At 40.7% G+C, this 27,907-nt stretch overlaps 2 protein-coding genes across 3 annotated transcripts; both read left to right on the top strand.

Moving 5' to 3' along the window:
* On the top strand, positions 1-27,873 carry scn4aa (sodium channel, voltage-gated, type IV, alpha, a). Of its 2 annotated transcripts, XM_080455000.1 has the most exons (23): positions 1-120; positions 308-436; positions 1,717-1,808; positions 2,017-2,298; positions 2,403-2,466; positions 3,737-3,878; positions 4,781-4,978; positions 5,351-5,521; positions 8,348-8,483; positions 9,454-9,698; positions 9,807-9,980; positions 10,542-10,898; positions 15,367-15,828; positions 18,904-19,039; positions 19,577-19,731; positions 19,848-20,021; positions 20,698-20,820; positions 22,551-22,832; positions 23,595-23,648; positions 23,956-24,097; positions 24,393-24,490; positions 25,394-25,664; positions 25,773-27,873. In XM_080455000.1, the coding sequence occupies exons 1-23, from the start codon at positions 41-43 to the stop codon at positions 27,068-27,070; spliced, it is 5,265 nt and encodes a 1,754-aa protein (XP_080311126.1). In that variant the 5' UTR covers positions 1-40; the 3' UTR covers positions 27,071-27,873. The 2 variants fall into 2 exon arrangements, with proteins under 2 accessions (XP_080311126.1, XP_080311127.1); XM_080455001.1 differs by lacking the exons at positions 1-120; positions 308-436; positions 1,717-1,808 and having other exon boundaries at positions 2,240-2,298; positions 3,741-3,878.
* On the top strand, positions 6,561-7,031 carry LOC308104352 (mitochondrial fission 1 protein-like; the record flags this gene model as incomplete). Its single annotated transcript, XM_080454765.1, has 1 exon — positions 6,561-7,031. The coding sequence occupies one exon, from the start codon at positions 6,561-6,563 to the stop codon at positions 7,029-7,031; it is 471 nt and encodes a 156-aa protein (XP_080310891.1).
* Positions 27,874-27,907: the final 34 nt, after the last annotated feature.

The raw sequence follows: 27,907 nt of genomic DNA on the forward strand, positions 1-27,907 counted from the left end.
ATGAAACATTCTCCTTAACTCCCCAATCAAATTATTTAGCATGTTCATAATGCTAACTATTATGGCGAACTGTGTATTCATGACGATGAGCGATCCACCAGCATGGAGTAAAACTGTTGAGTGAGTATATACTGTGTGTGTGTGTGTGTGTGTGTGTGTGTGTGTGTGTGTGTGTGTGTGTGTGTGTGCGTGTGCGTGTGCGACGTGCGTGCATGTATGTAGGCTATGTATGTATATAATTTGAAATTTTACTTTGTACTTGTGTTGTACTTGACATTGTTGAATTGATGGTTAACTGTTTCTACAGGTATGTTTTTACTGGTATATATACCGTTGAGGCAACAATCAAAGTGTTGTCAAGAGGTTTCTGTATTGGGTCTTTTACATTCCTTCGAGATCCATGGAATTGGCTGGATTTCATGGTGATCAGCATGGCGTAAGTATTGAGGCACACTGACAGGTTCTCCAACCTCTCATATCAGTTTTAACTCATTTAAAATAAATGATTGTATTGTTATTGTCTCCGCCAGGCTGAAAGGCATGGCCGAGACTATGTTTTGCACCCTGTCTGTGTGTCTGTGTGTTCCTGTTGTGTGTTCCTGTTGTGTGTGTGTGTGTGTGTGTGTGTGTGCGTGTGCGTGTGCGTGTGCGTGTGCGTGTGCGTGTGCGTGTGCGTGTGTGTGTGTGTGTGTGTGTGTGTATGTGTCCGTCTGTGAACAGCTAATCTCCGGTACCGTTGGCTTGATCGCAGCAAAACTGTGCACACACACTCCCTGGATGCCAGAGCAGAACCTCTGCCCCAAAATTTTCAAATGGGCCTGTTAAAGCGCCACCAGGAGGCAGATTTTTGCTAAACATTTTTTTTGACAGTACTCCTACATATTTTGTCCAAACATCACGCAAATCGATAGTCATTAAACTAAACTGGTCTTTCAGATTTTCATATTCCATCCTGATTGGCTAAGATTGGCTACCAAAGTTTGCAGGAGTGCTCCGTTTTAAACAAAATCCCTCAAATCATGAACACAGCGTGCAATTTAAGTGAAGTTTTGCACACACATTCCCACTAGGCCGAGGAAGAAATGCCTCTTGAAAATGTTCAAATCAGCACTATAACTGCCCGATTCGTGTTTTTACCTATAACTGCACCGATCCGAGTAAAACTTTGTATGCGCACTCCCTAGTTGATAAGGAAAAACCTTTGCCCTGCATTTTTCACATCTGGCTTTTATAGCGCCACCAGGAGGCCGACGTATGTAAAACTTTTTTTTACATTTCTTTATATCACTCTTTCAGATATGATCCTAATGTCACGACAATCGGTGCGCATGATCTCTATAGTCATGTTATCAAGACGGATCTGTTTGATTTTTCACAATCCACCCTGATTGGCTAAAATTTACATCAAAAGTTTGCAGAGTGGCCAGGATCCGTGGACCACCTGCCCATCCCAAGCTGATCTCTTAACAACTCTCTCCCCCAGCTCCAGACTGTCTGTCTCACCAGCTGTGCTCAATCAATGCCATTATTAACATGCAAGACAGCAACAAACTTTGGTCTCCCAAAGTTTAACTAAGCATATAGGCTACTGTGTATAACCCAAAGTCTGCAAATAATTATTAGGAGTTCAGGTATTTCAGTGCGACCTACAGTATTTACAATACCTATGCTTCCTCTGACTAATGGCTTGGATTTCTTGTGGATGTCTATCCTCAGATACGTCACTGAGTTTGTCGACCTTGGCAATGTGTCAGCCCTCAGGACATTTCGTGTACTTCGAGCCCTTAAAACAATCACTGTGATTCCTGGTAAGTATTCTTCTATTTACAATCAAGAGCTAGGTTGCTTGTAAATATTTTGTTTAGGGAGTTGTATAATTTTGTAATATGATTTTTTTTTAAATACGATTTAGGGTCCTCCTATGTGTTATTCATTGTTAATTGTGCACTTGCATTGTATTAATTTGATGTTTTAAAGACATTTGGTTTTAAAGCATTTTCTATTGTTTTTGTGCAGGTTTGAAAACCATTGTAGGTGCCTTGGTCGAGTCAGTGAAGAAAATGGTGGATGTGATGATTCTTACTGTATTTGCCCTTGCGGTCTTTGCCCTCATTGGCCTTCAGCTTTTCATGGGAAACCTACGGCACAAGTGTGTTCGATGGCCCATCTCAACACATGAAACAACAAACTCCACCTTCTTCCTCAATGACACCATGGCGTTCAACAGCACAATGGATTTCAATAATACCACATATTCCAACAGCACTTTTGATTTTGAGGAATACATTGATAATAGGGGTAGGTTTAAAAGGATAGGCTACATCATGTGCTTTTATGTATTTATCTTTGGTAATTACGTAATGGATTTAATTAATTGAGCTTATCTTCTCTTTTGGTTGCAGATAATTACTATTTTGTGGAAGGCACCTTGGATGCGCTAATTTGTGGAAACAGCTCCGATGCTGGGTATGTTATTTTATTTCAATTGACCATTTGTACTGCAGGTTTTGAATGTCACATGTCACATTTGAATGTCTGATACATGCAGAAATCCTTCCTTTGTGTCTTACATAAAAGATTGTTTTATAAATGCTCTATTAACCCATTGAGACCTGAAGCCGATTCTACATGTCTCCTAAATCTCAACAGTTTTCTGAAAAACTTATGTTTCTATATCAGTGGTGCTCAATCTTTTTCATGTCAAAGACCCCCAAAATGATATGTATTTGGCCGCGGACCCCCATCAAAATATATTGTTCCAGGGACCCCCCAGAAGCAAAGATTTGAGTAAAAAATGTTCGCTTTAAAAATATATATATTCAAAGATTTGCACACATTTTCACGATTTTTCAAAAATAGCAGATCTACAAGCTCGTAGCGCGGCACTCGGTGCCGCGCTATGAGCTTGTAGATCTGCTATTTTTGAATAGCCCAAAGTGTAAGATAATGCTTTTTAGCTCAAATCTAAAAATGACACAGTTCCAGGTATTAATGGGTTAAAATACATTGTTAAAGGGCAAGACCACTTTGGTAGAGGTTTGGGTTGTGTAGTTACCTTGCCATGATGTAACTCCAAAGGTGGGCAAGAAATCAAAAATAATTGCTCCATTGATTAGAAATTGATAATTCAAAATATGCTCCTCATTGACTTACATTGTACGGTAAAACAGCTCTCAAAGTCACTCTTTTAGCACATAAACAAACACAAACAAAGTTGATTCAGACAATATAGAACATCACCAAACCCAGTACTGTTTTTTTTTTAAATAAAAATGTCAACTTCCTGTTGATTTTGCCATTTTTAATAAGTAGAAAACCTGGACTGGATCCGCGGATCCGGATCCAGATCTTCAAATAGTAAAATCAACAGGAAGTTGACATTTTTATAAAAAAAAAAAAACAGTACTGGGTTTGGTGATGTTATATATTGTCTGAATTAGCTATGTTTGGGTTCATTTATGTGCTAAAAGAGTGACTTTGAGAGCTGTTTTACCGTACAATGTAAGTCAATGAGGAGCATATTTTGAATTATCAATTTCTAATCAATGGAGCAATTATTTTTGATTTCTTGCCCACCTTTGGAGTTACATCATGGCAAGGTAACTACACAACCCAAACCTCTACCAAAGTGGTCTTACCCTTTAATGTTTGAGGTTAAGAAATGGAGAGCTTGGTGATGCGTGAGTAGGGATGGTTGCTGTGCAAAACTGAATCTTCACCCGTACGATGTTGATAGAAAGTGCCCAGAAGGATTCACGTGCATGAAGGCTGGAAGGAACCCCAATTATGGCTACACCAGCTTCGACTCCTTTGGCTGGGCCTTCCTCGCCCTCTTCAGACTCATGACTCAGGATTATTGGGAAAACGTCTTTCAGCTGGTTGGCACTTCTTTCATTTTGTTTTCTACTTTTTGTGGTCATATGCTCTTATGTGTTCATGTTCAAAAGGTTGTGGCTCCTGAAACCGTACAGCATATTTCTTCAAGTTCTAAATCTGGGAGTTTGGAGGTCTCATGGGCTACCCGTCCTCCCAGATCCTTACAACCACACCAAACCCATACTAAAACTTAACCATCTCGATCATATTGCCTAAACAGAACCATTTTAACATTTTACCTGAACTGTTCATGCATTGTGGGCAGTGGTGTAAAGTAACTAAGTACATTTACTCAAGTACTGTACTTAAGTACAGTTTTGAGGTATTTTTTACTTTACTGGAGTATTTCCAATATCCAATACTTTTACGTCTACTCCACTACATCTCAGAGGCAAATATTGTACTTTTACTCCACTACAATTATTTGAAACCTTTAGTTACTAGTTACTTTGCAGATATAAATGATTACATTATAAAACATACATTAACCACTTTAGCCCTATTTTATACCTTGGCTATTTGAAAATAGCCGATCTACCAGCTCACAACGCGTCGCATCGCGGGGCATTGTAGATCTGCTATTTTCAAACATTTTAGTACTTTTACTTTTGGTACTTTAAGTACATTTTGATACCAATACTTTTGTACTTTTACTGAAGTACATTTTGAATTCCGGACATTTACTTGTAATAGAGTATTTCTACATAGCAGTATTGATACTTTCACTTAAGTAAAACATTTGAGTACTTTTTCCACCACTGATTGTGGCAGCATGATACTGTAATCGGTTATCACTCCCAAGGCATCCCATTTTGATACTGCTGGTTCAGGAGCCTTTGCCTGTTTCAGAATCTTACCTTAGACCTCCTTAGTTTTTCCGGCTTTGTTTTCTTTAAAAACCCAGATCCTTCGGGCAGCTGGAAAGACATACATGATCTTCTTTGTGGTGATCATCTTTCTGGGCTCCTTCTATATCATCAACCTCATCCTGGCTGTGGTAGCCATGGCCTATGATGAGCAGAACGCGACAACGCTGAGAGAGGCCAGGGAGAAAGAGGAAGAGTTCCAACGGTTGTTAGAACAGCTGAAGAACCAGGAGCAGGTACATTGATTGATTGATTGATTGATTGAATACTTTATTTAGAAGTTTGTAGAAAGAAGCACATGAAAGTACAGTTCAAATACAAGGCCAACTAAATAGGATTAAATAAAAGCCCAAGCAAGCCACTGGCTTGTTTCAATTGAGGTCCTCTTGTACTCAATTCATACTAGTGACATTAAATGACAGACAGATATACAATAAGGAAACAAAACTGAGGTTGACACAGAGTGCTGAAATTGCCAAGAGATGAGACAGTTGTACAACAGACTGTCTGTGTTTATCAAATGTAGCTTGTTATCGTTCATAGTAGAACAGTTTGAATTGAGAGTGAGACTGGAAGTGAGAATGTAACAGAGGTATGTCATTTGACAGGGCCAAGTATCTGGGAGCCGGGCAACTCTTACCAGTAAGAAGACCCTCAGCCACCACACGGCTGATGATGAGAGGAGCTTTGGAGAGGAAAATGAAGATACCAAGGACTCCAGCAGGAGGGTCATACCGCGCCTGTTCATCAGAGCACCCACCATGGACCTGGGGTTAGAGGTTAGTCTGTCACCTTCCTGCCATATAAAAAAAACGACACTAATGGGATTTTTTTTTCTCGCAGATGGCTCTATTTTGCACCTGGATTATTTTGAGAATTCTTCCTACATTACTTATTCTAGAGCAGTGGTTCTCAACCTTTTCAGCCCGCGACCCCCCAAAATAATCATATTTTAACTGGAGACCGGACCCCCACCCTGACAAGCACTTGGAATTGTAGGCATTACATTTAGTTTGACTCGGTTCCACAGATAAATATTGTGAAAATTGCAGTGTGAGCTTGTAGATCGGCTATTTCTATTTTCCGGCTATTTCGTCCATTTCTATTTTTCGGCTATGTTTGACCAGTTATATAGTATAGTTTGTTGATTACTTTTGATGCAGTAATGATATTTTTATTTTCTTTCTTTTATTTTTTATTTTTGAGGTATTAAATGGTCTTAAAAGTCCTTAAATTGTCACTTCACTGTCATCTGGGGACCCCCCAACATCATATGGGGACCCCCCTGGGGGTCCCGACCCACAGGTTGAGAACTACTGTTCTAGAGAACGTGGGTGTTTTAAAAAACATTTCTATTGTGTACCAAACGTCCCAAAAACAAGACCAGGAGACCTGGTTCTGCCAGACCCAGAATAAATTCCTTTTCCTTTTATGCCCATGTATGGACGAAAGGGGGACGAAATTGGCTGACTCTATTCAGCACTGTGATTGGCTAGCGAGACACATGATGACATTAATAACCTATAAATACGATTATGCACTTCAAAAAATCCATTTTTTTAAAGTGAGCTCCATCACTGTGGGGGACGAAACTTGAACCCTCTTTTATGCCCATGTATGGACGAAATAGGGACAAAGCCTCATGTAGGCCGACCCCTTGGGTCTGGCAATAAAGCACACTAGGGAGCCGGCTGAAGGCTGGGGCTGTAGATTATGTTTTCGCCCCCAGTCTATGATGTCAGATGACTGACGTCATAGACTAACGTCATAGACTAGCTAATATAAAACTAGAAAGACTTGCTCATGTTTCCACAAAACATGGAGGCTGTTATAGGGGACGTGGTAGCTCCTGAAGATCTTTTACAAGTTGAGAACAAATACAATGCCGAGGTCGTAGAAGGGGCCGTGTCCAATGACACCACGTTTAAATATGCATGGTGTCTAATCAGGAGCAAATACTCGAATCACATCAAGAAGGGAATCAACCTGTTGCACGAGCTGATTCAGAATGGAACGAGGGATGACTCCAGAGATGTCCTGTTCTACCTGTCGGCTGCCAACTACAGGCTAAAGGAGTACGAAAAGGCCTTGAAGTTCATCAGGACTCTGCTGGGGAATGAGCCAATGAACCAGCAGGCTTTGGAGATGGAGAAGCTCATAGACGAGGCTTTGAAGAAGGATGGCTTGGTCGGCATGGTGATCGTCGGAGGAATTGGCCTGGGTGTGGCTGGACTGGCTGGACTAGCCCTCATTGTATTATTAGCTGTGTCAAAGGGAGCAAGACAATGATAGCCGGAGAAAGTGGGGGTTAGGGGGTGGCTGAGCTTTCCCCTTCCTGGAAAGATTGATATACTGACCATTGCTTTCCATGAAAAAAACAAACACTAACCACACCCATGTTGGCAGGGAAATAACAACAGACAGGTTGCCTTGGTGGAACTCGTATCTCCACTAGGCTTGGTGGAACTCCATATTTGTTCGGGTCTATGACCTCAGTCATCTATGACATATCTATGACATAGGACTATATTTAGGCAAGGTTTCAACCCGATTTGAGTGTCAATGACTTCCATCATGAAGCTAGACGGGTCCTGTTCGTTCCTAGAGAAACAGTGTGTGGGCTCGATTTCTTGACGTCTGACATAGAATGCTACATGTAAAAAGAGATGACATCATCCATTCCTAAACTCTCCCAAGGTTTATTTCAAAACAAAGATTGTTTTAAAATTCAGGAAGTGCCAGCTATTCCTGAAGGAGATGAACAATTTTAAAATGTAAAGCTTCTAGGTGAAAGTGTGCCAAAGTTTTGAGGAGAATAAAGAGGATAACTACTGTTCCTGGAGAAACAGTGTTCTTGATGTCAGACACAGGATGTTCCATGTAAAAACAGATGACCCAAACTCCCAAGTTGGTTCGTTGTTGCGGCAGTCGTAGCATCAGACATGACCCAGACGTTACAGTATAGCCTAAAATAAAAATTAAAAAAGGTTACATATTTCAAAACGTATTAAAAATAACATTTCCTGGCTATTCCTGAAGGAGATGAAAATATGTTGAAGGCTGAATAGAGCTTAGGTGATAGTATGCTGGAGCTTACAGCATTCCAAAGTTTTGAGGAGAAATAATAAATAAAGAATAATGACAATTAAAGAAAGAATAATAAAGTTAATAATAATACTCTCCAGGGATAAACTTACATTTATCTTTAAGCAGGCGAATCGAGTTGAAACCATGGCCAAATTTGAGAGGCATCCTCTTTATATGGCCTTTATATAGCCTTTAAAATTTTTACATTTTGCCCTAGAAGACAATAAAAGCAATACATGTTAACTATATCCTTGGCTCGTTGTTAGTGTGCTTGAAGGTAGCCTAAGGGTTTTCCTGTCTTCTAGAATCTACATATTGACTCATTCACCTGGACTGGTGAATGAAGACTCAAATAGAGAGCACTACTATATAGTACACTATTGTTCATGTACTATAGCAAGCACCCAGCTGAGCCTGTAGATATTCATACTTCTTCTTTTTTTTTTCTTCTTTTTTTTGCACTGCACTGATGGCCTAGTACTGTCTGTAACTGCTACTTTTCAACATATTTCTTTCAGCCTCCATCCGATGATGATGAACTGAAGGAGAAGTCACTCGGCTCTGTTCACAGCATGCTTCACGTGGAGGGTCAAGGTCTGAAACCAAGAAGAGCCAGCAGTGCTCTGACTGTGTTCTCTGTGGCCGCCATTGAAGGTACAGACAAGCGCTATAGGAAAACGGTCAATACAGATTGTTCACAGCTAATGCTCGCAGAGTACCTTTGTACAGTACACAGTAAAAGCCTCTGTGCTAAATTAACACTGAAAGTGTAAAAATGTGCCTTCACGGGTCTGCTTTTCATCCAGTCGATTATATTTCTGGACATGTGCGAGGAGTGATGATGACACTATTATTCAGAGCTTTGTGATGGAGCAGCGGGACATGAGCATCTTGGATGAAGTGTCAAGTCCCTCAGGGGATTGTAGAAATACTCCAGGCTTAGTTGCGAGTACAAACAGGCCATGCAATAATGTGAGGTGTACTTTCTTGGCTTAACGTGCAGCTGTCAACATTGTGCGCTCCGTTATTCAAGGCTGGTACAGAGGTATTGAGTGGGACCTTAATCACATTGTGTGTTGGTCAGAGATCCCTGTTGACATAACAGTGGCGTGTACTGTACTATCTTTGGTGCTAAACTTGTGCTAATTCAACTAATCTCTGCCTTGGCACAGACAGGGCACTCATTTTAATGGTACATTGCACTTTATATCAGAGTCCAAAATATTAAACTGTATGCTTATAAAGAATGAATGGTCACCCAATATAGCCTACAGTATGTAAGATTACAAAAATTAACAGTTATCTCAATAATGTGCTGTTTTGTATAACACTGTCTCTTTTTTATTGGGCAAAGCGCTTGTATTTGTGCTGGTTATTGGTTACCAGCACAAATAATATCACTTTACCCAATAAAAAACAATCCCAAAAGTTTTTTGGGATCTGTGAATAGACATGCAATCCCTATGTTTATATCACCTTTCTTACATCCCATGTGATAGATGTTATTGAATTGTCGAGGCCACTCTAACCACTCCAATCTCAATTGTTATTCAGATAATGGATCATTTACTATCATGGGTTTCATTTCCTCATTTGTTCAATACCATCTTTTTCTCTTGTCTAGGTGTAGCCCTGGAGGAGGCTCAGAGGCCCTGTCCACCCAACTGGTACAAGTTCGCTGACATCTTCTTGAAGTGGGACTGCTGCGTGCCTTGGATCGTCTTCAAAAAGTGGGTGCTCTTTGTGGTGATGGACCCCTTCGTCGACCTGGGCATCACCATTTGCATTGTGCTCAACACCCTCTTCATGGCAATGGAACACTATCCCATGACCCCCGAGTTTGACAACATCCTCTCCGTGGGGAACCTGGTGAATATGTAGTACCTCTTGAAACACGTTCACTCTGGGAATTAAATGAACACTAATTATTCTTCTGTGCAGCTCTATGTAAATTAAAAAATATTTCCTGCTTTTAAGGTTTTTACTGGGATCTTTGCGGCAGAAATGTTTATCAAGCTTATCGCCATGGATCCCTTCTACTACTTCCAAGTCGGCTGGAACATTTTTGACAGCATCATTGTCACTCTCAGTCTGGTGGAGTTGTGTCTGGCAAATGTCCAGGGCTTGTCTGTGCTGCGGTCCTTTCGTCTGGTAAAGCTAGGACATTTTCTTTACAGCATTACCACATAACAACAGTTGCTTTTTGTTCCCATTTTTTGGATTAAATGTTAAAGCTCGATCTATATTCCCATTATTATCCCATAGTAATCATTGCTATGGAGTGTTTGTTCAGTAACATGGATCTCCCCATCTCTCCAGCACTTCAGTAAACAGAAAATACATTTGCAGGTCAGGATACCAATTTTATCCAATCAAGAGAGAACCCCACAAAGATCAGCTTCAATTTTAAAGTGTACCAGTTCCACGTTTGTCTGCTTTTCCCCCCAACAATTTCACTTGTTTATCCTGTATGCTGTATGAGTTCTCTTTCCTGATTGGATCAAATTGATATTCCAAAATGAATTTTCTGTTGACTAAAGAGCTGTAGAGACGGTGAGACCCCTGTTACTGAACAAGTTTTGGGCATATTATTGTAGACAACATTTAAAAAAATATATGTATGAGGAAGTATAATCAGGCTTAAGTGTAACACTTATTTTAAGACAATGACATAACTTTGTGTTTCTTTGCGTGCTGTGACGGTGGAGATAGCTTCGTGTCTTCAAATTGGCCAAGTCCTGGCCCACACTCAACATGCTGCTCAAGATTATCGGAAACTCTGTGGGAGCGTTGGGAAACCTGACGTTGGTGCTGGCCATCATCGTGTTCATCTTTGCCGTGGTGGGCATGCAGCTCTTCGGCAAAAGCTACAAGGACTGCGTCTGCAAGATCGCAGAGGACTGCGAGTTGCCGCGGTGGCACATGCACGACTTCTTCCACTCTTTCCTCATAGTGTTCCGCATCCTCTGCGGCGAGTGGATCGAGACCATGTGGGACTGCATGGAGGTGGCCGGAGCTGGGATGTGCCTGGTCGTGTTCATGATGGTCATGGTCATCGGAAACCTGGTGGTAAGTGCAGCCATATTCAGCCACTGATCGTCATATCTGGTCCAAAATCTTTAACCACTTTAACCCCAGGGTCCATATTCTCAGGGGAAACTTTGAAAGAACGCGCACGACGCGTTGTAAGCTTGTAGATCTGCTATTTTTACGAAGATATTTAATGTAGAGCGAAAACAAAAAATAATCTAGCAGGGAGCCCTGAGGGACTCCACTCAACACTATGGGGTTTAAGTGGTTAAAGTTAACCCTTTTAATCAGGCCTAGAAGAGTCTCAACCTGTGTTTTGTTAACAGAATACATAGGTCTTCCAGTACATAGTGACAAAAACGGTTGCAGAGCTGGCCTGTATCGCATGATAGGTCAAATGCAAAACATGTTTCATGTCTTCTCTTTCATGACTGTAATTGCTAAAGACTCGAGCTACTATAAATAGGACAGTGTATTGGAGTATAGAAAAAGATAGCCGGTGCTTAGTCAGGATACATTGCTTAAGTATGTGCGTATTCTAAGGACCACAGCCTTTCAACACCGATCGCTGAACATTCCTCCCTACTGTTAAGTTGTAAAGCTGGCAAAGTGTTATCTCAAATCTCTCTAAATCTTAATGATTATAGCATTATAATTGCAGGGGATCTTGTTATCATGGGAGGGGGGCGGCTCAGCAGTGTGTGGTTTGCCCCCCCCCCCCCACCCCCACAGTTAGATGGTGCCAAGGACAGACAGCTGGGGGTTAAAACTGTTTCCACTGGATGGCCTTACAGTGCACTCTAAATACACATAGTCTCATTACATGAGAGCTTTGCAATGAAATGCAGGTGAACACACCTCTGTAGAATACTCAGACATGTAGAAGAATAAATTAATAACATAATTCAGTGGAATTAAAGTCATACTATAGAAACAAGTAAGACGCGCGAACGCGGGAGGCGAACGCAAAAATAATAATAATAATAATGAAAAAAACAGTATGGATACAGGACCTGCATGGCGTGCAGATGATTCTGTAAAAAGAAATGCAGAGGCTTTGAGTAGAAATGTCTGTTCTATATTTCTATGGTTCTAACAGTGTGCGTTTCAGTTGACATTAAGCAACAGCAAACAGCAAATATCTGGAACGGTCCCTGACATATCTTGGCCCTACAGGACAAGGACATGCAGATGATGCAGCTGATCACTTCCGTCTCATATTTACGATGAGAGCCAAAACCATTTCCTGTTGGGTTATTTATAGAGATGAAAAGGAAATGGATGAGCTAACAAAAAGTGCTGCACGCAGTCTAGTGCCAAACGACCGTCTCTCTCACTCTCTCTCTCTCTCTCTCTCTCTCTCTCTCTCTCTCTCTCTCTCTCTCTCTCTCTCTCTCTCTCTCTCTCTGTCTCACACAGGCTGTGTAGCTTTTGGGGACATTGCATTGACATTACATTCATTCCATATCCCCTTACCCTAACCTCAACTATTCTAACTCTAACCCTTACCCTATGAAACGTTAACACTGTTTCACACCAGCAGTGTTGAGCGAAGAACATTCGTGAAATGCAATTAATTGGGCGTGTCTGACATTATGAGTGGCACCCTCGTAAATAAGTGAGTTGTGCACAGGCAAGAGCTCTGAGCGAATCAAATCGATTAGCTGCACTCGGCTGGGGAGCACATAGGGAAGAGAACAGACACTTGATGCTCATCCCTGGCAGCTTGTTTGTTTTTGATTTGATTTTTAGACAAGAAATAGGCCATGTAGTTGCTTAACCTTGTTTAATTGCACATCTACACCAGCTAGTTTAAAACGTTGTCAATATTTCGTCGCTATCGGGTGGAAACATTGTGTCTTTTTTTTATGATTTTGCAAGGCATTGTGAGCTTTTACATTATTTTGTGCAACACTCTTTTATGAAGTAGTGTATTCATTTACAGAAAAAGTAAAAGTTGAAATATGGAGATACAAGGTTTCTGCCCGACTGCGACGATTTGCTACTTCCGTACAGTAGTTTTTTTTCTGTGGTATCGAGTATATATACCTACTCGACGCCTACTTTAGAGTACAGCGCACTTCTGAATGGCTTGTTGCTCTGTCTCAATGTGTCAAAGTTGAGCTTTCCTCAACTTTGATGCTTTGTTTTTTTCTGGATTCTCTCCATAGACTTTGCATTGAACCTCGCCACATTCTCAGAACATGGCAGCGGCAGCAACATGACGCTGCTAGTGTGAATTCATCATTACGGATACATGCCTGACCTGAAATGCAGTCAAATCAATCAAATCAAACTGACTTATGTCAGGAGCATGCATGCACACACACACACACACACACACACACACACTATCTGGGCTGTCTTCAAGGCAAATTACGCAATTGACGAGAGAGGGGTAACTATTTAAATCAAGTGACTCAATCCAGCACACAGTGGTTCTGACCTTGTGTATGTGCTAAGATCAAGTTTAAATGAGCTAGCTGCCACAGGCTCAACAAACACAGCAGTGACAGCTGAGTGAGCAGAGTTCGCAATACGAGGGGCAGAAGACTGGGTCTTCAGAAAGGCCATTTGGTAGCAGAATTAACTCAAATTGATGGAAGGTAATCACATTGCAAAGTTGACATTTTGGCCTGAGGGTGCTGCTAGGGGAAATACCACGGGGTCAACAAAATAGTACATATAGTATTCTGTCTATTAGATTATGAAATATCAAAAATGTATTTTCCCTCAGGGTGGCGCTAGAGGAAGGGTCATAGGGCCAATCAAATCTTTAGGGTTCACCCTCTGTGGGAATGATCGTGCTGAACGTATGTCATAAGAATCCGCATGTTCGATTTTGAGACATCTTGTAAGTGGAAACTTTGGCCTAAGGGTGGTACAAGAAAGGCAATGGCGTCACCAAAGTCAGTAGTGGCCATCCGAGCAAACAGCAAATTCCATGACAAGCCAATCAGCTTTGAAGATATGTTGTTTGGGACCAACAAGTTACAAATAGACAGAATGACAGACTGGCCAACCAACTGACATCGCCATACTTAGAGCCCTTCTCCTAGAATTGGGTTTTACTGAACACACAAGTGGTACAACGTTTCGGCCAAGCATTATGGCCTTCATTATGGCCCTGATTAAGGCCATAATGCTTGGCCAAAAAGTTGTACCACTTGTGTGTTAAGTAAAACATTTTTTGGAGCAATGCTGTTGTGCAGGCTATAGAATAGAGCTCATGGAAAACATGTGGGTCTCCTGAGACTTATTTTAATGTCAAAAACTTTCCACCTGTCTTTTCACCTGCTGTAAATCTCGGCAAAAGGATAAGGATAATTCCTTTAACAGGTCCGTTCATGAAAGTCCTTGCGGTCTTGTTTCCAATGAGGGCCTGTGAGCAATTAGGCAACTTCTAATTGTGCATAAACACAATGCTTTCCCCACTACCTCCCAACTAGAATTCCTCTACTTAGTTATTATAGTCTCTACACATTCTAATTTATATCTGTGAACATGGTCAACTACATTCCAAAGCTAAAGTTTGAATTTGAAAAAGAGGTTAATGGTGACAGGAGAAGCCTTCTGGCTTTGGAAGGTAAGTGCTGATGTCCACAAATATTCATTGGACCATACTTGACCACAGGTAACATTCTTACAGTGAATGGTGCTTCCTTTGATGTCCTGGTCTTGGCTGGTTCGTATCGACTACTGGCCTTTCCTTTGAGACACTCTTTCTCTCTTCTTCCTCCCCCCATCCAACTCCCACCCTCCTCACCATGTCCTGGGGCTTGGTTTTTGTCCGACTCAGCCATTTCTCTCTGCCCCATACTGATTCACAGCTCTCACACGGGAATGCATGAGATCAGCCTGCCCAAGGCCCATGTAATGGTGATCTCCCTCTAAACCTGGGAAATAGGAACCGAGAAATGGACTAACAGGTTTTAGACACTAAAGATAGCTACCTCCGCAACAGGCGGCAGACAACATAATATTTATTGATGTCCCATCACACGGCCAACTTGATATGCGTTATGTATATGAGCCACTCTGGAGTTTGTGTGCAGATCAAGGGCAGAGGAGTCTCCACTACGTTTTCAAACAGTCAGTAATCAATAGCATACGTGTCAAATGCATTGTAATGTCCATTAGAAATACAAGATATGACCTTCTAGTGTTGAACAGTCTAATGTTGACCTTCTTATGTGTTGAACACGAGTTACTCCAGGAAATTAGCCAATCATTTTTGTGCTGGAAAATGTACCTGCAGACCAGGGCACATTAATTCTGAGCTGGCATCGGTTATCACCAGTTTGCATTTGATTGATACATACTTAATGTTTCTTCAAATAAGCATGCCCTAATCTTATGTTATACCTCAAAATGTTTGTCATTTAATTCACAAGAACCATGAAAATTTACTCGACAGGTACATTTTTACACTTTACATTTTACATTGACAATCAATGTAAAATGGTGGCTGCCAACATCTCATCTCAGTGCTGTATTTTTCCTTCAGGTATTGAACCTCTTCCTGGCCTTGTTGCTCAGCTCATTCAGCGGCCTTTCGGAAGGGGGTGACGATGGAGAAGTGAACAGTCTCCAGATAGCCATCGGTCGGATTGCCAGGGGCATCGACTGGATTAAAGCCTTCATCATTGGATTGGTCCTACGGTCTCTGGGCAAAAAGCCCAAAGACACACAGGAGGACAACTCGGATGACATGGACCCAAAAACAGAAGTCATTGAAATGAACCACTTGGACACTGGTGAGAATTTAAAAAGGGCGGACGGGATATGTAACTGTTTGGTTGAAGGCAGGCCTTCAGGGTATTTTGTGGTGGATGGGGAGTTCGGTCTCACTGTTCCGATCGCCCAGGTAGAGTCAGACTTTGAAAGCGTGGATGAAGATGATGATGATGATGATGAGATTAACTCTGCATTGTCAGAGGAGGAGAACAAGAAAGAAGAAAAACTCAAGGTAAGAGGAGTAGACATGAGAGAAATGTAAGTGGACATGATAGAACCAAGTACAATGTTATCTCCAGGTTTCTTTTTTACCTGAATCTAATTGAATGGCATAGTACAGTGCATGGCAAATGTGTAGGCATTAGGCAATAACAAACCATGCTTCCTGATTCCTTAGTGTGGCTCGGGTCCGATATGCCATGTCATACAGTATGTGATGACAACTCAATGACATTATATTTCAAAGCAGCAGCTGAATTGGATATGCCATTACTCATAGGCGGCGGGTAATGAAGGCTTGGGTAGGCTAAGCCTTCCCAAATGTTATGCTGGGAAATTCTGGGAATTGTGCAAATTATATATAATATATGTGCACAGCATTATTTAGTAAATGTTTTGATAATAAAACAGTAAAATCAGGCAAAAATATGAATTAAATAACCTAACCCTAACCCTAACCCTATAGCCGAAATAAAGAAACCAAAAACCAAAAAGAAAGTAACATAATCCGCCCAGAAACCGACCCCCAGCCTTCCCAATTGTCAAGCTCACCCGCCGCCTATGCCATAACTCAAGTGACTATTTATTTTGGTAGTGAGTAGGATATACTCTTTTTTTTATTACCACAAAGTTAGTTCACTGATAAGAAGCTTTTGTTTTTCTTTTGTGCTATGGTTTATGGCTTGCGCTTTCTTGAAGCTAGAAACCAGAGAAGCTGAACTGCAATTTATTTATCATCAGGACCATGACAAAACAAAGAGCCTCTCTACAAAGAATGATCTATAATGCAATACTTTGTATCTGAAAATAGTAGCTATGCTGAATGAAGGTTTCACTGGAAGATAACACTACCAACCAATTTGTATACATGCTTGTGCACTTGCTGTCTTCTCCTCCTTCCTAAAGCATGTTGTCAAAATTCATCCAGACTCAAAGCTCCTTCTAGGATTTCAGGCTCTCCACCCCAAGCTGCCCCCTGATCTGTTGAAACACCTCAGCACCTCCCTTGCTGCTCACCCCTTCCCATACCCATGTTTCCCCACTATGGGGGATTATCCAGCGACATACTGTATTACCAGTACTAGGTAGTTAGTTTGCCTCTCTTTGGCTGTCATAGTCGCTCTTGTTTTGAAGCACAACAATACAGTTCCCTGTGTTTGTCAGTAACGGCTATATATTGCACAATGGGGGTTTAAATGTATCTAATTCGGTCACCATGTTTTTGTCTGCTTCGGTTTATATTATACGGAAAGTCTAATAACAATAAATTGCAGTTGAGTGATGAAGGTGCTTTGTTACTGGTCATAGGTCGATGTGGCAGAAAGGAGTTCAAATGCTCTGTCTAAAGAAAAAAATATGTCTCAGAAGTTTCAGTGTGCATATTGTCACAGTCAAACTAACCTGCTGTAGATATTATCAATTATCTGAAGAATCAGAACTTGTGTAGAATTCTGACTTTCACAATTTGGCGGTGGTCATAATCAGAGTGGCAAATTAGATACAGGCAGAGGTGTCAAGTGTGGGTTACTTGCCTGGTTCTCAGGGTTGCGGATACGGATATCCAAACTTTGGCGTTCTGTGTCAGTATTTCATGGCCAGTGCTGTCCTTTTCTCCAATATATAGTAATGTCCTTGCTCTTAGGGAAGTGTTCAGTGGTTATGGACATAGGACTAAGACACTAAAAGTACACGGTTCTTGTTTTTTTGTCAATATGTCTTAAGTGTGGAAATACCTATTTCAATTTTTGTTGGTTTTTGTTTGTCTTTATCTCTTTTATGTGAAAAATACCTATTTTATTTCTTTTTTTAAAATAGGTATTATTTTTTACATTCTCTTATTAATTAATACTCTTATTGTTTTGTCTTTGTTTTTGTTATTGTGATGTTGCCTCCTTACATCCCTTCCCCAAAAGGACCACAATGGAAACAAGCCTTCTGGCTTTTTTTGTGCTTTTATCCTCATCATTTTCAATGAAGTGCTCAATCAATCAATCAATCAATCAATCAATCAATCAATCAATCAATCAATCAATCAATCAATCAATCAATCAATCAATCAATCAATCAATCAATCAATCAATCAATCAATCAATCAATCAAAGGGTGTACAGGTAAAAGAGTTCTGTACAGTCCAACTGGTATGGTAGTGATCTCCAAACAGTCTTGCGGTTGCGTTTCCCCATTAGCTGTTGACCGGCTGCGTTCGTCTCTGCTCTTTGTGAGCAGCTGATTCCCATCTCCTCAAATCAGCCACTCCTATGACTTTAGTCAATATCAGTCAGGTAACCCAGTTAACCCACATGACCCTGGTCTGATGACCTAACTCTCTCTGCCAAGAGGAAATGTATTAATTTAACTGTGACACTGGGGCGACCCGATAGCTGAGTGGTTCGGGTGCATATCACTTGACCTCTAATGCCTGACAGAGAGTCCCCGGCTCAATTCCCGGCTGTACGGACCATTTGCTGCGTGTCACTCCCATACACTCTCTATGTGTTTCCTGTCTTGCTACACTGTACCATCAGAAATAAAGGTAAAATAAAACAAAAACCCCTGTAAATGACACAGAGTTCAAGTCACTTCCAGCGTATACCCTTGCTAGTGGGGGATATGTTACCAGTCTTCCTTCCATGCTTTTCCTACTGTGTCCTCTCAGCTTTCCTACTCTACTTCACTGTTAGGTTATGTTAGTTATGTATAGTGTTCCACATTAGACTCCTTGCTGTTAATGAGCATTTCAGTTTGCTCCTTGACATAGGCGGCGGGTGAGCCTGACAATTGGGAAGGCTAGGAGATCTGGCTTGAGGCTGGGGGGGTCGGCCGCACGGGTGCCGAAATAGTGCACGTGCGCGTTTTGTTGGGCAGATTTTGTTAGTTTCTTTTAAAAATCATTAAGGCAAGGCAAGTTTATTTGAAAAGCACATCTCATACGCGAAGGCAATTCCAAACGCTTTGCATACGGCATTAAATCGCACTTATAATTGGATAATTGGCAAAATAATTGGATTTCTTTATTGGACAAAAATAGCCACACTGTATTTATTTATTTTATTAATGAATGCTCATTAACTTCTTTCTTTCTTTCTAGCTGATGGTTGCATTGGAGGATGATGATGATTCTTCGGTATGTAGCACAGTGGACTACCAGCCACCTGAGCCTGAACCAGAGGAAGAAGAAGAGGAAGAGGAAGAGCCAGTGGAACCAGAGTCCTGCTTCACTGACAGTATGACGAGAACCACAACACAACAGACTGAAGTTATTTTGCCCATCACAGTGTCTGTTTATGCCCTAGATGACAATATAGTAATTGTGCATTAATGTAATGACTCAGTTTACTTAATGGGTATTATTGTGATTGGGGTGAAAAACTTAATTGAAACTAATTGATTTATCGATTGATCGAAGTAATTATGTTTTAGTAATCGCATCATGCCATAATTTCCAATAAGTTCACCAAAACGTGAATGCTTATCATTGTTCCAAAATGAAAAAGTTATTTAATACTGCTGGGTATTAAGCAATTTCAAGATGTCTGTTTGGGTTCGGATAACTACCACCATTTTCTACTTTTGTTTTACCTCATTCTACAGTCATTTTATGGTCTAATTTAATCACATAAATGTATCAAATAATTGAACATTATGATTGTGAAATAAATAACAGTTAGTTGCAGCCCTAATAGTTATGCGAGATTTTGAGCTCATTATGGACAGACTTTTATCGAAACGAACAGCTAATGTGGAGGTCCCTCTCCCCTTAGACTGTGTGAGGCGCTGGCCTTGTCTAACTGCAGACATCACTCAGGGTAGCGGCAAGAAATGGTGGAATCTCAGACGGACGTGTTTCACCATCGTAGAGCACGACTACTTTGAGACTTTCATCATCTTCATGATCCTCCTTAGCAGTGGAGCTCTTGTGAGTTGCTGTCAGCAAATTATGAATCAGTAATGAGCAATTCATATTTGTTTTCCTTTACATCTGAGATTTTAAGTCTTTTAGATTCAGTGTTTAACATCTACTACCTTTGACAGGCGTTTGAAGACATACACATCGAGAGGCGGCGAACTATCAAAATTATCCTTGAGTACGCCGATAAAGTTTTCACCTATGTCTTTATCATTGAGATGCTCCTTAAGTGGGTGGCGTATGGCTACAAGACCTACTTCACCAATGCCTGGTGTTGGTTGGACTTCTTCATTGTGGGAGTAAGTTTTTATGCTGTGTTGTGTTACACACACATTCATGTAAAATTTACAAGATTCTGTTTAAGTTTACCTTGGTTAATTGGTTTAAATACAAATGCTTTCAGTTTTGCATGGAATTATGTTTGTATTTTTTTGTATGTATGTTATGTATTGTATCTATTTAGTTTAACCCAAGTTATGTGTAGTAAAATAATGATGCACCTCTACAGATTTGGACTTTCATATACTGTAGGTTACACTACTAGCCACACCTGGCCACAACCCAATAGTGATGTAATAGCATCTGTTTTTCCTCAAGTGTCAGGGGTTAAATGGGTATACTGTACTGTTACATCACGATTGTGGCGTGGCCAGCAATGCAACCTGGTTAAAGGTTTCAACCTGTAGAGGCCAGTGGTAAATGGTAAATGGTGCATTTATGTAGCGCATTTATCCAAAGCGCTTTACGTTATACATTACATTCACCCAATCACACATACATGTACATTCACATACCGACGGTGGAGGAAACCATGTAAGGACGCTTTGACTGTAATCCAGGGGGAGCTGTGGATGGAACCATGATCCTTGCTACTATAGTTCACTGCCAGAGTGTACAGTAGTTCCTTTTTAAAGACCATCACAGCCCTTAAATAGGACATAAATGGTGCATTTATGTGTTTTCATTCTTCTACAGGTGTCCATTATTAGTTTGGTTGCCAACTGGATAGGCTACTCTGACCTTGGACCAATCAAATCTCTCAGAACACTGAGGGCCCTGAGGCCACTCCGAGCACTTTCAAGATTTGAAGGAATGAGGGTAAGTAATTGGCTATAAAGCCAAATTTGCCATAATATTATGCACATGCTGTACAGCATTGTTTCCCAAACAGTGGGTCGGGACCCATTTGTGGGTCACGGATCCATTTTCGTGGGTCACGAGTGAATATCTCTTTGTTTTTTGTTTCCTAAATGGTGTCATTAATTATTATTATTTTAAAAGATTTTCTAAGGATTTCCACGAGCTGAAAACAAATTCAAAATTTTTCTAAAAGAATTTCATGAATATAATAAAGAATAATTAAATAAATTCCCTAATTAGAAAACAAATGTTTAATAAATTATGAAAATAGCAGATCTGCAAGCTCACTAGTTTAGGTCCCGAGCAAATGTCTAATTTCTCTTTTGGGTCTTGAGCAAAACTTTTTGGGAACCACTGGTACTACTGAGTAGTAGTACTGTGCCATACAATTGGTATAATCTGCATACCTTCCACAAATGCCAAAGATGATTGCATTATTATACTAACTCGACTGGCTTTTCCTTACCATGATTGCAGACTGCATGCTTACACCTGGCTGCGTGGCATATAACACTTGGCTGAGAGGTAAGGGCACTCTGATGTTTTGAAGGAACAGACCATAACAGACCGTTACAGGCCTGACATGGTTGGCACTGACTATGGCCACAATATATACTTGACATTAATGCTGATCAAAGTTTCCAAACCAAACCATGATTTGTTCGATTTTTTTTGGAAGCCATTGGATTCCATTCATTTCAGTATGACATGATAATCTATTTAGTCATTTGCTTGATAGGTAACCTTACACAGTAAATACCATTGAGTGGTTATTCTTTTGTCAAAGTTACATTGCCTTTGTGTTTTAATGCAATTATAAAGCATGGATTGATTTGAAAAGTTAATAAAATAAATTGTCCCTGGATAATTTTTTATTTAAATGTCCATGACTTATAAACTGCAAAATGATGCATGATTTTTAGTCAACATTGACTCAATTATTTAGGTATTTTTTGTAATGTGTTAATGACTTTAAAACAATTAAATTAAAGCAAACATGGAGTCAACCTCAATATCTATACATGCTAGGCCTCAAAAGCAGGGGTGTCAGCTTTTGTGAGTTGTGATTCAAGATTCACGAGGGTTTTATTTGTCACTTACTCATACATTTACAATCAGCGAACTGTTGGTTTGGCATGTACTGCGGGACTGTGCTAAAACAATATCATATAACAAGATAGTAATAATTATAATTATTATTATTATTATTATAGTGATAATGCTGGATGTAATAAAATATTAAAATGAAAAGAGAAGAATAAAAAAACTAAGAAGGGAGTCTTTAACCCCTTTCTGCTTTAAAAACAAATCTCCTTGAGGAGAGTGGTGGGGGGCTTTGGGGATGTATTCTATATGAAAATTGGGCATTAGAGATGCAACATTTTGAAAAAAGAATGTACGCATAACCATAAAGTCTATGACTGGGCTATTGCAAATTCAGGTTGGAATCATTACTATTTTTGTGAAAAGGGTCATTAACTTTGTGAATTTAAAAAGAGGAATACAATTGATAGTAATTATGGACATTTGATAAAAGTGGGACATTAAGTTTTTCTTCAGTATGAAAAACGCGGGCTTCTCTATCCCAGTATGCAGCTCCCTTCAGGTAGTAAGGTGCCACCCTGTGGATACAGTTGACTACCCTTGTGCTAAAGGTAAATGAAAGCAAACTGTTGTCTGCTGGGCAGGTGGTGGTGAACGCTCTGGTTGGAGCCATTCCCTCCATCTTCAACGTGCTGCTGGTGTGTCTCATCTTCTGGCTCATCTTCAGCATCATGGGGGTCAACCTGTTTGCTGGAAAGTTCTATCGCTGCGTCAACACCACGACAGATGAGCTGTTCCCCATGAGTGAGGTGAACAACTTCAGCGACTGCATGGCCCTCAAAGAGGCCACGCAGGAGGCCCACTGGACCAACGTCAAGGTCAACTATGACAACGTTGGATTGGGGTACCTGTCTTTACTGCAAGTGGTGAGGAAGACTGTTTTCACCAATATATACTTGTGCTGAACACAATTTATGTTCATTATCTCCGCCAGGCCGAAGGCTGGGACGATAATTGGTGTCCCCCTCTGTCTGTCTGTCTGTCTGTCTGTCTGTCTGTCTGCCTGTCTGTCTTTTGTGCTCACGTTTGCCCTTTAAAGTGTCAAAGATCTTTTTCAACTCCGTCAGATTTCTACAAAATCATAATTTAATCAGGCATAAACAGGCTTAGCTTAAATCCTAAGGTCCCCACTTCCTGGTTTTAAAAAAGGCAGGAAAGCTGCTGAAGCTATTGTAAGCTTAAAATGTTTTGATAAATGCATTAAATAATATTGCTATCAGACGTGTCCCACTCCGTCAGTCCTTCTAAATCCAAACTAAATAAATATTGTTTAAAATGTGTACTTTTTATTAGCCTTAAGAGTACTGAGCAACGTTGAAAAAATGTATTGTCTACTGCTCACTATGACTGTGCTGTTAAAAGAAAGAAATATAGCATTTTGTCAACTCCGTCAGACTCCGTCAGATGTCAACTCAGATGTGCCATCTTATGGAGTTGACATCTAAAAAAACAAACTGTGAGAGGTTGGCCCATTACATGGTTTAATTGTCAACACTTTAATATTTTAAAATATATTTTCCCGGCATAATTGAAGATTATTTAGTTTTTTAAACAAAATGTGAGGTTTTGTCCCAATTCTCAAGAATGGGTGATATACATTTTCATTGAAATGTGTTTTTTATTTGCAGTCCACATTTAAAGGCTGGATGGATATAATGTATGCTGCTGTGGACTCACGAGAGGTGAGTATTTAAGGTCACAAGGTGTCAGCATATTGGTGTATTTTACATCAAATGGATTTGCTAAACGGATTTGATAGATTATACATTATAAATATATAAATTCTATTCAAATTTTCTAACATTTATTTTAATATAGATATCATTATCTTGAACAAGATTACATATGATGTGTTTATTAAAGTATATATACTGTACATATAGTACAGTATACATGTAGAGAGTTAGATTTAATTGTAGAAGCTATGTAAGACCACAGAGGTCTTCATATCTGTCTTTGTCATAGTTTTTTTTTCTTCCCATCAATTAGGTGGGGGAGCAGCCTTCATATGAGATCAACCTTTACATGTACATGTACTTTGTCATCTTCATCATCTTTGGCTCGTTCTTCACACTCAACCTCTTCATCGGTGTCATAATTGACAATTTCAACCAGCAGAAGAAAAAGATGAGTACCATATACTGTTTGAATTAAGTATTTTATTCTGTCGGAATCAGTGGTCTTCATGGGTCCAAAATGATGGACCTGAACCCTAATGGCCCTGTGAAATTCGTTCCGAGATCCAATCGGTTCTGAGATATTACAGAACCTCAGGTTTTTGGTTCGGGTGGACCCTTGAAGACCTGTATTAGGAATATCATGTTCCTGTGTACATTACACCCATAATTCAGTTTTAAATATAGATTTCAAAAAGATCTGACCGCATATAATGACTATCATTTTCATTGGGTTATCTCTTCACGGAGACAAAGACCTCTTCATGACTGAGGATCAAAAGAAATACTATGCTGCCATGAAGAAACTTGGTGCCAAGAAGAAACCGAAACCCATCCCACGACCAACAGTAGGTTACAGCCTCATTCCTTAGAGATAAAGTACAGTGAGCTGGCCATTATTGCGTAATAAAACCCAGATGATACAGGACCAATGTGACTTTGCAACAATGACAAGTTAGGCAACGGCATTGTCCCACTTATAACACGACTACGTCAAAAAGTATTAATTTTAAAAGGACTTTATTATTAGCTTACAAGCTTCTAGGAAGGACTGTCCATTCAAGTATACGAATAGAACTGCATCCATAGCACCGCAAACAGAGGGAGAATAGTGATTTGTCATTCAAATAACAGACCACAGAATACCTCAAATACAATCATACAGGTGCTTGTATGATCATAGCCCATACAGAGTTATGATTAATTATGCTAGACACTAAAGTTTAACAGTACACTAAAATATGTTAAACAACAGGCACTTGATTCAGCACTGCCTTTGTTTTATATGGTCAACGTCCCCTAGACAATGCCCCAAATCAGTGTTTATAGCCAGATAAAAGACATGAGGACAGCTGTTCAGTGGAATTCGGAGGCAGGCTGGAAAGCTCGGTGCATTAACCCTGCCCCCATCGCTGTGATTGGCTAATCGCATAGCTCCTGTTCACAAAACTTCAGTTTCACTTGGAAATACGCCACGATACGGAAATTAAATACTCTCAAAATACCATTACCATTGCCAAGTACCATCATGTTGTCTTAAACCAGGGTACACTGTCAACACATTGGCCATTTTCCAACTGAGACACATTTCAATGTGTGTTTCATACATAACTCAATTCAACGTGTTTTGCATAGAAAATGTAAAACAGCAATGAACAGCAAATGAATCCAATTAACAGGATCTTTCTTTAAAGCTCTGCTCATTTTGAAAGTCAATAACATGAATATGTGTTTCTCTCGCATGTCTGAAGAACCCAATCCAGGGATTCGTTTATGACTTCATCAGTCAGCAACCGTTTGACATCTTCATCATGGTCCTCATCTGCCTCAACATGGTGACCATGATGGTGGAGACGGACGACCAAAGTGCAGAGAAGGAGGAGTTCCTCTTTAAAATCAACCTCGCCTTCATCATCGTCTTCACCGGAGAGTGCGTGTTAAAGTTGTTTGCCCTGCGACAATACTTCTATTCCAATGGATGGAACGTTTTTGACTTTGTCGTGGTCATCTTGTCTATATGCGGTATGTTTCAGAGGATACAGTTTAGAATTTTTTACCTATTTTTTTTTAATCATGGTAAGGAGGTAAATACATTCGTCCCTAACTGCTGTGCTTTTCATTTCATTTCAGGGTTATTGCTCGCTGATATCATAGAGAAGTATTTTGTGTCTCCCACTCTGTTCAGAGTGATCCGACTGGCCAGAATAGGCAGGATTCTGCGCCTCATCAAAGGAGCCAAGGGTATTCGGACGCTGCTGTTTGCTCTGATGATGTCTCTTCCTGCCTTATTCAATATCGGCCTCCTACTATTCTTGATCATGTTTATCTGGTCCATTTTTGGTATGTCCAACTTTGCCTATGTCAAGAAGCAGGCCGGCATAGACGACATGTTTAATTTTGAGACGTTCGGTGGCAGCCTCGTCTGCCTGTTTGAAGTTACGACATCAGCGGGATGGGACGGCCTTTTGCTCCCTATCATGAACACGGAATATCCGGACTGTGATCCAGACTTTGAGAACCCTGGCTCGGACGTGAGGGGAAACTGCGGCAACCCGGGGATGGGCATGATGTTTTTCTGCAGCTACCTTGTCATCTCCTTCTTGGTGGTGGTTAACATGTATATTGCCATCATCTTGGAGAACTTCAACGTGGCCCAGGAGGAGAGCGGCGACGCGCTGTGCGAGGAAGACTTTGACATGTTCTACGAGACCTGGGAAAAGTTCGACACGGAGGGCACCCAGTTCATCGACTACTTGCAGCTTTACGATTTCTGCGACACGCTGCAGGCGCCGCTGAGGGTGGCCAAGCCCAACCGGCTCCGTCTGATCGCCATGGACATGCCCCTGGTGATCGGGGACAGAATTCACTGCCTGGACATCCTGTTGGCCGTCACGCAGATGGTCCTGGTAGACACGGTGGAGATGGCGGCGATGCGGGAGAGCATCCAGGCCTCTTTCATCTTGAACAACCCCACCTCGGACTCCTTTGCACCCATCGCCACGACTCTACGCCACAAAGAGGAGGAGTGGGCCGCCGTGGTCATCCAGAGGGCCTACCGCAAGCGTCTGCTGAAACGCTCCATACGCCACGCCTCCTTCATTCGCCGCTCCAAGAGGTTGAAGAGGAAGGATGAGGAAGTTGCGCCGGAAACGGAGGGCCTGCTGGCGCGGAAAATGGAAATGTTCTATGGGAGCAAGGCGGACCTTGCGGAAGAGATGGATCAGGCTTCGTTACGAGGGCCACAGTGCCCGGGCCATGTAAAGCCAGAGACTATGTCACACGCCACTGGGTCGCAGAGCGGGCCAGAACCTTTTGGCCAGAATCTCATGGTTGTGCCTGTAGAGGTCACCAATGAGGTCATGCTACACTCTGCCCCCCACCGACAGCTCTCCACCTTACAGGGATACTTACGAGAAACAGTTGTTTAACACACAGTACAAGGAAATGCACTGTGTCTCCTTCTGTTTGTTTTTTTTCACCATATAAGGTAGTGCTAGCTACTAAGCTAAAGTGTAAAGTATAGATGAAGAAACTTCAATAATTCCTGTTATTTTTTTCAAGTGATCCACAAATTGTTAATTGGCCTGAGAGTAGTATAAAAACCAAATGAAACTGGAATTTCCTCTCTCCTAATTACAATGTAAAAATTATCACAATAATGTATGGACAGAATTTTCTTCTGTCCTAATTACAATGCAAAAATGATCACAATATATACACCGCCAAATATGAATGGATGGGACTGGTAGAAGCAGCATTCATCTTGATTAAGTAAGTAGGTCGGCGTGAGTGAGAGCTGATAAATAAATGGTGTTTTTTTTTTATATATAGATGCCCCGCCCCATTCCCATTCATTCAGCATGTATTTGGTCATAGTTTTCAGTTTTTCCTGGTTATTGGACTACTCATGGTCTAAAGAACAATCTGAATATCACATGGAAAAAAACACGAATTAGCTTTCAATGGTGTCTTCTTTTTCAACTACATTTTGTACGGTTAAAAATCACACTTCACCACATACTTAAATACCCATTTGGAAATTCTGAGTCACTTTAAAAAGTTTTTATTTATTTAAATAAAACAAAGCAAATTCCTGCCTAGTCACTTTTATATGGAATCACATGGAGAGGATATTGCATAGAAAATGTTGTTTTGTTTTTTCTATAAAACTATTAATTTAGTAGTAGGCTATATACAATTGTATCTATATACTAGTACTATTTTATTATCCCAGTCCACCAATATCAAAAATTGGTGGACTGGAG

Source organism: Gymnoscopelus braueri, assembly GCF_963280865.1.
Source record: "Gymnoscopelus braueri genome assembly, chromosome: 17".
In the NCBI taxonomy this organism is placed as follows: Eukaryota; Metazoa; Chordata; class Actinopteri; order Myctophiformes; family Myctophidae; genus Gymnoscopelus; species Gymnoscopelus braueri.